This window comes from Mobula birostris, chromosome 8 (assembly GCF_030028105.1).
Source record: "Mobula birostris isolate sMobBir1 chromosome 8, sMobBir1.hap1, whole genome shotgun sequence".
Lineage (NCBI taxonomy): Eukaryota > Metazoa > Chordata > Chondrichthyes > Myliobatiformes > Myliobatidae > Mobula > Mobula birostris.
Genome location: NC_092377.1, coordinates 21,102,088 through 21,114,165, shown reverse-complemented (window position 1 = coordinate 21,114,165; position 12,078 = coordinate 21,102,088). Strand labels below are relative to the sequence as shown.

At 43.8% G+C, this 12,078-nt stretch overlaps 1 protein-coding gene across 1 annotated transcript in view; it reads left to right on the top strand.

Annotated features, from left to right (window-relative positions):
- The window catches only part of ttc27 (tetratricopeptide repeat domain 27), a 286,736-nt gene extending 275,744 nt beyond the window's left edge, over positions 1-10,992 (top strand). The window contains exon 20 of the mRNA XM_072264878.1: positions 10,773-10,992. Coding sequence (XP_072120979.1) covers positions 10,773-10,898 — 126 coding nt within the window. The 3' untranslated portion in view covers positions 10,899-10,992. The remainder of the gene's footprint in view (positions 1-10,772) is intronic.
- The last annotated feature ends 1,086 nt before the right edge of the window (positions 10,993-12,078 follow it).

Sequence of the window (12,078 nt, the reverse complement as noted above, 5' to 3'; positions counted from 1 at the left end):
AGTGGTGAGGAAGGTAAATGCATTGTGAGCATTCATTTCAAGAGGACGAGAATATAAAAACAAGGATGTAATGTTGAGGCTTTATAAGGCACTGGAAAGGCCTCATTTGGAATATTACGAGGTACTTTGGGCCCTTTATCTGAGAAGAGATGTGCTGACATTGGAGAGGGTTCAGAGGAGTTTCACAAGAAGGATTCTGGGAATGAAAGCACAAGGAAATCTGCAGATGCTGGAAATTCAAGGAACACACACAAAATACTGGTGGAACGCAGCAGCCCAGCCCAGGATTTAGTTCATCTTTAGGAAGAAGTACAGTCGACATTTCAGGTCGAGACCCTTCGTCAGGACTAACGGAAGAAAGAGATAGAGATTTGAAAGTGGGAGGAGGAGACCCGAAATGATAGAAGACAGGAGGGGGAGGGATGAAGCCAAGAGCTGGGAAGTAGATTGGCAAAAGGGATACAAGGCTGGAGAAGGGGGAGGAGTATCATGGGACGGAAATCCTTGGAAGAAAGAAAGGAGGTGTCTTCCCTTCCTCCACCATCAACTCTGCCCTCAAACACATCTCTCCCATTTCGTGCACATCTGCTCTCACCCCATCCTCCCGCCACCCCACTAGGGATAGGGTTCCTCTTGTCTTCACTTACCACCCCACCAGCCTCCGGGTCCCAACATATAATTCTCCGTAACTTCCGCCATCTCCAACGGGATCCCACCACCAAGCACATCTTTCCCTCCCCCTTACTTTCTGCTTTCCGCAGGGATTGCTCCCTACGCGACTCCCTTGTCCATTCATACCCCCCATCCCTCCCCACTGATCTCCCTCCTGGCACTTATCCGTGTAAGCGGAACAAGTGCTACACATGCCCTTACACTTCCTCCCTTACCACCATTCAGGGCCCCAGACAGTCCTTCCAGGTGAGGCAACACTTCACCTGTGAGTTGGCTGGGGTGATATACTGTCTCCAGTGCTCCTGGTGTGGCCTTCTATATATTGGCGAGACCCGACGCAGATTGGGAGACTGCTTCGCTGAACACTACGCTCTGTCCGCCAGAGAAAGCAGGATCTCCCAGTGGTCACACATTTTAATTCCACATCCCATTCCCATTCTGACATGTCTATCCACGTCCTCCTCTACTGTCAAGATGAAGCCACACTCAGGTTGGAGGAACAACACCTTATATTCCGTCTGGGTAGCCTCCAACCTGATGGCATGAACATCGATTTCTCTAATTTCCGTTAATGCCCCTCCTCCCCTTCTTACCCCATCCTTAATTTACTATTTATTTGTTTGTTTCCTCTCTTTCCCTCTCACAGTAACTCCTTGCCTGTTCTCCATCTTTCTTTGGTGCTCCCTTCCCCCTCCCGTCCCATGATACTCCCCCTTCTCCGGCCTTGTATCCCTTTTGCCGATCAACTTCCCAGCTCTTGGCTTCATCCCTCCCCCTCCTGTCTTCTCCTACCATTTCGGGTCTCCCCCTTCCCCCTCCCACTTTTAAATCCTTACTATCTCTTTTTTCCATAAGTCCTGAAAAAGGGTCCCGGCCCAAAACGTCGACTGTACTTCTTCCTATAGATGCTGCCTGGCCTGCTGCGTTCCACCAGCATTTTGTGTGTATTGCTGGGACTGAAAAGGTTATCATATGAAGACTGATTGATGGCTCTATGCCTATCCTCGCTGGAATTCAGAAGAATGAGGGGAGGGGGGGATCTCATTGATCTCTTCGAATGTTGAAGGGCTTTGATAGAGTAGATATGGAGAGGATGTTTCCTATGGTGGGGAAGTGTAAGACCAAGAGACACAGCATCCATTTAGAACAGAGATGAGGAGGAATTTCTTTAGACAGAGAGCAGTGAATCTGTGGAATTTGTTGCCACAGGCAGCTGTGGACAAGTCATTGTGCGTGTTTCAAGCAGAGGTTGATAGATTCTTGATTAGTTGGGGGAGAAGACAGGAGATTGGGGCTGAGAGAGAAATAGATCAGCCATGACGAAACGGTAGAGCAGACTTGAGGGGCCAAATGGCCTAATTCTGCTACTATTTCTTATGGTCCAACTTCTCAGGCTTAACAACTTCTTTCTGGTTAGTTTTGATCAAATTTATGATCAGGAAGTTTCTCTTTTTGATGCTCACCATTAAATTGGAATGAAAATTGTGCTTGAATGACTCAGAAAGTCAGGCAACATCTGTGGAGAAAGAAGCTGTTAATATTTCAGGTTGATGACCTGATGAAAGATAACAGAAAAGTGAGATTTTCTGATAAGTTCAGATTTGTTTCTAATCTTTGGCATTTGTATTCCTGAGGGAAGTGTATATATATATTGTGATTTGTGATGGGATCTGGTAACCCTGTTTTGATAGATGTTGGAGAGCAGCATCTCTTGTACACATTCTTTGAAGTCTCAAAGCCCTGGAGACAACAGTTCATGAGAACAAGCCTTTTATGCATATCCATCCTCCAGAACTTGTGTGGCTGAGCTGTTGCTCCCTTTTGAAGTTGTGATGAGTAATATCACAAAAATTACAAACGTTGAAGCATGACCACCATGTTTGTGCCAAGAATGCTAATACCACTGCACATTCAGCACTGAATACCAATGGCAATGTTTCACATGTCACTTGTCAGTCTAGTACTGCTTTTTCTCAGGTGATGCTATCCTGAAACTGGGATGCAAAAAATTACCATTGCTGCTGGAATCCATTTTGCTGGGACTGATTAGTACCACATCTCAGTTTCTTGGCCTTCATGTGCCTGCAGCAAGTACAACTGGAATTTATGTGGCATCCCTTCTTCTTCTTGGCCCATATTGCACTTTGCAATTATGATGCCTTTACACAATGCTGGTAAGGCCAAAATATTGAAAAACAATGGTTTTTGTTTTGTTGACGGAATGAACAGTGTGGGCTATTTCTGTGAAATCTAATTGACATGTCAGCTGTTGATAAGCCGCTTGCTCCGTAACAAGTCCAGTAATGGAGCGTGTTAAACAAAATAATTACTTGGAAACCAGTGATGTTATTTCAGTATTCAGTGAAGGAAACTTGTCCTCAGCTTTTCATTGTTCATCCAAGTTAAATTTCCATAATTCTACCTTGTTCAAATTTCACTTGGAAGGCCTGGCTTTCTGGCCCTATTTCTGAAATACTAATTGTGAAGAAAATCTCTGGCAGTACGTCCTACCATTTGGGAAAATAATGAAGAGCGTCTCTGTTGAGTTCATACTCAACATCAGTTTTTACTGTGGAAGACACCAGCAGTGTGCCAGGTGTTAGAGGGTGTGAGGGAAGAGAAGTGGGTGCAGTTACTATTACGAGGGAGAAGGTGCTTAAAAAGCTGATAAACCTAAAGACACATAAGTCACCCGGACCAGATGAACTGCACCCTCAGGTTCTGAAAGAGGTAGCAGTAGAGATTATGGAGGCGTTAGTGATGATTTTTCAAGAACCATTGGACTCTGGCATGGTTCCAGAAGACTGGAAAATTGCAAATATCACACCACTCTTTAAGAAAGGAGAAAAGCAGCAGAAAGGAAATTATAGACCAGTTAGCCTGACCTTAGTGGTTGGGAAGATGTTGGAATCATTTGTTAAGGATGAGATTATGGAGTATTTGGTGACACAGGACAAGATAGGACAAAGTCAGCGTAGTTTCCTTAAGGGTAAATCTTGCCCGACGAACCTGTTGGAATTATTTGAGAAGATTACAAGTAGGATAGATAAAGGAGGTGCAGTGGATGTTGTATATTTGGATTTTCAAAAGGCTTTTGACAAGGTGCCATACATGAGACTTCTTACCAAGTTATGAGCCCATGGTATTACAGGAAAGTTACTTGCAGGGTTAGAACATTGACTGATTGGTAGGAGGCACCAAGTGGGACTAAAAAGATCCTTTTCCGGTTGGCTGCCAGTGACTAGTCCTGTTCCACAGGGGTCAGTGTTGGAACTGCTTCTTTTTACGCTGTATCTCAATGACTTAGATGATGGAATAGATGGCCTTGTTGCTAAGTTTGCAGATGATATGAAGATTGGTAAAGGGGCAGGTAGTATTGATGAATTAGGAAGGCTGCAGAAGGACTTAGACAGATTAAGAGAATGGGCAAGAAAGTAGGACATGAAATACAGTGTTGGAAAATGCACAGTCATGCACTTTGGTAGTAGAAATAAATGTGCAGACTATTTACTAAACGGGGAGAAAATCCAAAAATCTGAGATGCAAAGGGACTTGAGAGTTCTTGTGCAGAACACCCTAAAGGTTAATTTGAGCCAAGTCAAGTCACTTTTTATTGTCATTTTGACCATAACTGCTGGTACAGTACACAGTAAAAATGAGACGTTTTTCAGGACCATGGTGCTACATGAGCAATACAAAAACTACACAGAACTACGTAAAACAACATAAAACTACACTAGACTACAGACCTACCCAGGACTGCATAAAATGCACAAAACAGTGCAGGCATTACAATAAATAATAAACAAGACAATAGGCACAGTAGAGGGTGGTAGGTTGGTGTCAGTCCAGGCTCTGGGTATTGAGGAGTCTGATGACTTGGGGGAAGAAACTGTTACATAGTCTGGTCGTGAGAGCACGAATACTTCGGTGCCTTTTGCCAGATGGCAGGAGGGAGAAGAGTTTGTATGAGGGGTGCGTGGGGTCCTTCACAATATTGTTAGCTTTGCGGGTGCAGTGTGTGGTGTAAATGTCTCTCATGGCGGGAAGAGAGACCCTGATGATCTTCTCAGCTGACTTCACTATCCGCTGCAGGGTCTTGCGATCCGAGATGGTGCAATTTCCGAACCAGGCAGTGATGCAGCTGCTCAGGATGCTCTCAATACAACCTCTGTAGAATGTGGTAAAGATGGGGAGTGGGAGGTGGACTTTTCTCAGCCTTCACAGAAAGTAGAGACGCTGTTGGGCTTTCTTTGCTATGGAGCTGGTGTTGAGGGCCCAGGTGAGATTCTCCACCAGGTGAACACCAAGAAATTTGGTGCTCTTAACGATCTCTACGGAGGAGTCGTCGATGTTCAGCGGAGAGTAGTCACTCTGTGTTCTCCTGACATCAACAATCATCTCTTTTGTTTTGTTCACATTCAGAGACAGGTTGTTGGCTCTGCACCAGTCCGTTAGCTGCTGCACCTCCTCTCTGTATGCTGACTTATCGTTCTTGCTGATGAGACCCACCACGGTCGTGTCATTGGCGAACTTGATGATGTGATTCCAGCTGTGTGTTGCAGCACAGGCGTGGGTCAGCAGAGTGAACATCAGTGGACTGAGCACTCAACCCTGGGGGGCCCCGTGCTCAGTGTGATGGTGTTGGAGATGCTGCTTCCAATCCGGACTGACTGAGGTCTCCCAGTCAGGAAGTCTAGGATCCAGTTGCAGAGGGAGGTGTTCAGGCCCAATAGGCTCAGCTTTCCAATCAGTTTCTGAGGAGTGATTGTGTTGAATGCTGAACTGAAGTCTATGAACAGTATTCGAACGTACGTGTCTTTTTTGTCCAGGTGGGTTAAGGCCAGGTGGAGGGCGATGGCAATGGCACCGTCTGTTGAACGGTTGGGACGGTGCGCGAACTGCAGGGAGTCCAGTGAGGGGGGGCAGCCGGGTCTTGATGTGCCTCGTGACGAGCCTCTCGAAACACTTCATAATGATGGATGTGAGTGCGATGGGACGGTAGTCGTTGAGGCAGGACACTGAAGACTTTTTTGGCACGGGGACGATGGTGGCGGCCTTGAACCATGTAGGAACGACGGCGCTGCTCATGGAGATGTTGAAGATGTCAGTGAGAATCTCAGCTAGCTGGTCTGCACATCTTCTAAGCATTGAGGTGGTGAGGGAGGCAAATGCAATGTTAGCTTTCATTTCAAGACATCTAGAATATAACAGCTGGGATGTGATTCTGGGACTTTACAGGTGAGGCCTTGCCTTGAGTATTGTGATCAGTTTCAGGCTCCTTATTTAAGAAAAGATGTGCTAGAGGGTTCAGTGGAGGTTCACAGGGGTTTTTCCGGGAATGAAAAGTGAGGAACATTTGCTGGCTCTGGGCTAGTACTCGCTGGAATTTAGAAGGATGAGGGATGGTCTCATTGAAACATTTTGAATGTTGAAAGGCCTAAACAGTGTAGATATGGAAAGGATGTTTGCCATGATGGGGGAGTCTGGGACAAAAGGGCACAGCCTCAGCATAGAGGAGCATCCATTTAAAACAGAGATGTGGAGAATTCCTTTAGCCAGATGGTGGCGAATTTGTGGAATTTGTTACCACAGGCAGCTGTGGAGGCCAGGTTGTTGGGTGTATTTAAGGTGGAGGTTGATAGGTTCTTGAGTGGCCATGGCATCAAAGGTTATGTTGAGAAGGCTGGGGAGTGGGGCTGAAGATGGGGAAAAGAAGGATCCGCCATGACGGAATAGTGAAGCAGACTAGTTGGACCAAATGGCCTAATTCTGCTCTGATATCTTATGGTCATATGGTCATACGTGTGCCTGTCAACCTGCCAGTGACGCAGCTTTGAAGAACCTGGCCAACCTGCTTACAAACCAGTTTCTGTAACTTCACTTGTATAACCTCAACTGTGCTTGAACCTAAAAGCTCCGAGATTGAGATTGGGGGTTAACATATACCTTGTATATTCAAATTCCAGCCAAGCGTTCACTTTGCGTCTTCAATAGTAGTGTCATAGTTCTTGTGTAATTTTGTTATGATGGTGATACAGGATCCAATAGCAGCAGAGTCTGCATTAAGAGAAGTTTGGATGAGTGCGTGGATGGCTGGGGTACGGAGGGTTCTGGTTGGTGCAGGTTGATGGGACTAAGCAGAACAGTCCAATGTGGCTACATGGGTCAAAGGGCTTTTCTTTCACAAGAGAAAACAGAATCCAAAAGTCAGACTTATTGTTTGTCTCTAAATGACTATCACTATCAGTCAACATTGTCAAAAGAGAAAATATCAATAACATTTTGCAAGTGATGTCATTTATTTCTTTAAAAATTATTAAAGCCAACACTAGTTTATTTCATCCATTTTCTCTTATTGGAAGAAACTTGGAAAATGTGTAGCTTTGGTGGTCGATGGTTGGGTTGAGTTGTTCTCTGATCTTGGCAATCCGTTTGCAAACGTTTTGTCTCCATACAAGGAGATGTCATCAGTGCGCTGTTCATTTGTGAACACCAGGTAAACAGCGCACAGTTGATGTCTCCTCGCATGGTGATGGTATGTTTGCAAATGGATTGCCAAGATCGGAGAACAATTCAACCCAAACTTCTCTTACCTTTCACACCAATTTTCCAAAAATCCTTTTGTTCTCTCCAGCCTTCAAACCCTGTATCTTAATTTTTAAGTGCGTCAGTGGCTAGTACAGAAAGTATAATTTTAGGGTGATTGGAGAGGGATGTCCGAGGTGGTTTTTTTTACACAGAGTGGTACGTGCATGGAACATACTGCCAGGGATAGTGGTAGAATCAGATACATTAGAGACATTTAAGAGACTCTTAGATAGGTACAAGGATGAAGGAAAAATGGAGGGCTATCTGGGAAGGAAGGGTTAGATTGATCTTGGAGGAGGTTGAAAGGTCGGCACAACATTGTGGGCCAAAGGGCCTGTACTGTGCTGTACTGTTCTATGTTCTGTGAACAACAAATTGCTGAAGAACTCATTGGGTCAGGCAGCAAGTCTGGATGCAAAGAGAAGGTTGATGTTTCGGTTCAAGACCTTGCATCAGGATCCTCCAAGGCCTGCACTAGGTCCTGATCCAGTCTCGAACTGAAACATTGACCACTCCTCTGGCCTCCACAGAAGTGGCTTGACCCAGTCAGTTTCGCCAGCAGTTTGCTTTTTCCTCCTGGTTCCTGCATCTGCAGTTGCTTGTGTCTGTCTTTATTTTATTGGTGTTCTGAGGAAAAATTAATTGACTTGCGATAATAACTCTGTTTCTCTCTCCACACCTGCTGCCTGTTCTTCTGGGTGTTTCCAGCATTTCCTGTTTTTTTAACGTATGGGACGAAACTTTTTCTGCAGACATCTGGTTGCAGTATTTTTATTAGCTTTGGAGCAAGTTTGGCTCAAAATTCCATCCTCTTATTAACACGGTCTTGGTGGGCAGGGAACGTCAATGTTCTGAACTTTTATTTAATGAGCTAGACTCCCATGTCATCAAAAGGTTAAGGTTACCCATAAATTTTTTGGTTATTTGGAACAAGATGTCTCTATTGAATTTTTTCTTCCATTTTGTCATAAAGGGATCTATTGTAGTTAATATTGACACATTTATTTGCTTTGCATATTGAAGGAGCTTTTTACAAGGTAATTCCAAAATCACATCTGTTTTACAAATGGTAAATATTTGCCAAGATAATGATTCTCCACTTATTCTAACTATGTATATTTTCTCCTTCCCCATTAAGGATTTCAATGTTAACAACAATTCCTTTATTTTGATTTCATTTTGAGGCCCTCCGTTGTTAGGGTCAAGCAGGGATTTTGCATCCTAGCTGTCTACATAATACGTAAGCCAGTACAGAGAGCAAGCTGTTGCCCATGTAGCAGGCTCCCCTTCTCCACACAGCTGATGAAATGAAAGGAGTGACAGAGGCCGATACAGTTAGGTGCCAGCAGCTTTGCAGGAGTCGCCGGTCAGTGTTGAGCTCAACGTAGGAGTGGCTTAGGGCTCCAGCTCAGGATTTTACTACGGGGTTTACTTCTGAAGCCGTCCCCATGAGTGGATATAGCAACAGAGGTTGTACTTCCCCTAGGTGATCTTCCATCCCCAGCTGACAAGCCCCCGATCTGCCCAAAGTGACTGGTTTTAAGGCGCCAGTAACTCACCTTTGCCCCTTCTTTTGTCAGAAAAAACAGTTCCACCCGGCTTAGTAGCTAACCCGTACACGAAGACCAGGAGCTGGATTTGGTTGTCAGAGGCTGCTTGAGAAGCACAGCATTGGGAGCAGTTCAATGTACGTTATCAAAGTATGTATTCATTATACATCTTTGAGATTTGTCTCCGAACAGGCAGTCACAAAACAAAGTAAAAGAACCCATTTAAAAAAAAGACCATCAAAGCCCAACTTGCAGAGTAAAATAACAAATCATGCAAACAATAGATACAAGCAAACAACAGGAATTCTGCAGATGCTGGAAATTCAAGCAACACACATCAAAGTTGCTGGTGAATGCAGCAGGCCAGGCAGCATCTCTAGGAAGAGGTACAGTCGACGTCTCAGGCCGAGACCCTTCGTCAGGACTAACTGAAGGAAGAGTTACTAATCTCTTACTAACTCTTCCTTCAGCTAGTCCTGACGAAGGGTCTCGGCCTGAAACGTAATCTCTTACTAACTCTTCCTTCAGCTAGTCCTGACGAAGGGTCTCGGCCTGAAACGTAATCTCTTACTAACTCTTCCTTCAGTTAGTCCTGACGAAGGGTCTCGGCCTGAAACGTAATCTCTTACTAACTCTTCCTTCAGTTAGTCCTGACGAAGGGTCTCGGCCTGAAACGTAATCTCTTACTAACTCTTCCTTCAGCTAGTCCTGACGAAGGGTCTCGGCCTGAAACGTAATCTCTTACTAACTCTTCCTTCAGTTAGTCCTGACGAAGGGTCTCGGCCTGAAACGTAATCTCTTACTAACTCTTTCTTCAGTTAGTCCTGACGAAGGGTCTCGGCCTGAAACGTAATCTCTTACTAACTCTTCCTTCAGTTAGTCCTGACGAAGAGTCTCGGCCTGAAACGTAATCTCTTACTAACTCTTCCTTCAGTTAGTCCTGACGAAGGGTCTCGGCCTGAAACGTAATCTCTTACTAACTCTTCCTTCAGTTCACTTCACTTCCATTCACTTCATTTCCAGGACATCTCACTGTGTTTTTCAAAATGTAATTACAGTTGTAATGTGAAAATCGTACACACGGTTTATACAAAACAGTTCTCACAAACAATAACCTGTAATCTGTTCTTATAATGTAGTTGAATGAATGCCCATTCTTCGCTGTATCTTAATGAATAAAATCATAGCAACACAGTGGAGACTGTGAACATTGCATTGATCCACAATGATAACCCTACTGTGGATTCATTATCTGTTCAGTATATCACGATCATAGAGGGCATCTCAGGAAGCGGTTTACAGAGCAGATTTATGAGAAAGATTTTTTCTGTACTCAGTGTTGTATCTCACTGTCTGGCAGATCAACATGGCAATTGTGTCAGGTGGGTACTGTTTGGTTTTGCAGATGATCGACTACTTAGATGGAGGCAGCAAGCAGTCTTTTTTGTGCTCCCTGAGCTGTACTTGCAGGGAATGGATCCAGAGGTATCGAGCTGCTATTCCAGTAGGAAAGGCTTTCCACTCCAGGACTTCCTCCTGTTTCAGCCTGGCAAATTTCTTGTGTCAAGGAGGCATTTAAGTTCAAACTTGCAGAGCTCTCGTTTTTGTGACTACATCGCATTTTTTCCAAGCGGGCTATAAACGGGAACAGATCTTGGCTTGTGTCAGGTGTGCTTACCCAATACATTTTCAGATATATTGATTTAAGCATAAATATTTTTAAAATCCAGCTATGGTGTTGGCCCAAAGCTATTTGGCAGGGCAACACTGAAATTTAATGCTGCCTCCTAATTGTAATTAATCCTGGTATTTCTAAGGAGAGAAGGAGAGTGAAAAATAGATTAAAGAATTGAATGGAAAAAGCTGCATACTGAAATAAATACAGCAACTGGCATGACAGCCGCTTAAAATCCTAACTTTCTCGTGTTTTTCTCATCCTCTTTGTTTCTGGCCTTACAGCAACTTTACACTGATGTCACTACGGGTGAAGTACAGACCGAATTAGCCGATGAGAAACAGACAATGGACAATTTGATTTTGGAACTTGAAGAGCTTGGTAACCAACTGAGGGAGAAAAAGACCTGAATCAAAATTTCATCAAAGGAATAACACCAATTAGCATTCTCTATGTAATGAAGCAATGCACTAGATCTGGATGAATTATAAATAAAATACTCTTTTTGTACCTTTGATTTTCCATGACTTTTCACTACTTCTTTTCATTCAGACACTCTTTGGTTGAGGCCAACTTATATTTTTCAGGAGTTGTGGGCTTTGCTAGCTATGACAACATTTATTGCCAATGCAAAATTGTAATGCCTGAACTATGCCATTTTGAAAGACAGGTACAAATCAACTACAGCACCGTGGCTCTGGGTGCATTTAATTACCTGGTAAGATTGGTAGATTTGCTTTCCAGAAGAACTTCAGTGAAACACATGCTTTGTTCATGATAAATAAGCAGTTTCATTTTTAATCTTGATCTTTTTAATCACTTCAGTATAAATTTCCCTGCTCGTGTGGTGTGATTCAAACACTTATCTACAAAGCTCATGTTTGAGTACATCCAATAATCAGAATCAGGTTTATTATCACTGACAGTACAATGGAATACATAAAAAAAACAGTAAGTTACAATCAAAAATGTAGAACTAAAGAGGAAAAACGAGGTAGTGTTCATGGGCTATGCAGAAATCTAATGGCAGAGGGGAAAAAGTGTTCCGAAAATGTTGAGTGTTGGTCTTGACGCTTCCATGCCTCCTTTCTGATAGTACTAATGAGAAGAGTGTATAAGACCATAAGATATGAGAGCAGAGTTAGGCCATTTGGCCCATTGAGTCTGCTCTGCTATTTCATCATGGCTGATCCATTTCCCCCTTAGCCCCAAACTCTTGCCTTCTCCCCATATCCCTTCACACCCTGACTAATCAAAAATCTATCAAACTCTGCCTTAAGTATAGCCAATGGCCTCCACAGCCATCTGGGGCAGTGAAGTTCTTAAATTCACCACTGTCTGGCTATGTTCTGAATAGTGAAGAGTGCCTAATGTTGACAGTCGCCTTCTTGAGGCACCATAGCATGATTGTGTTTATATATGGTTACTTTGGTAGTGACAAACACCCTTTTTTTTAACCTGAGATTTCATGCTACATTTACCTGGCCCAGTTAGGATAACTCTTGTTTTTAAGTTCCCATTTCTAGGTTTATGCCACATCGGAAGCATTAAGGGACAGGAACACTGACATTGCCCAGTTTGACAATGAGG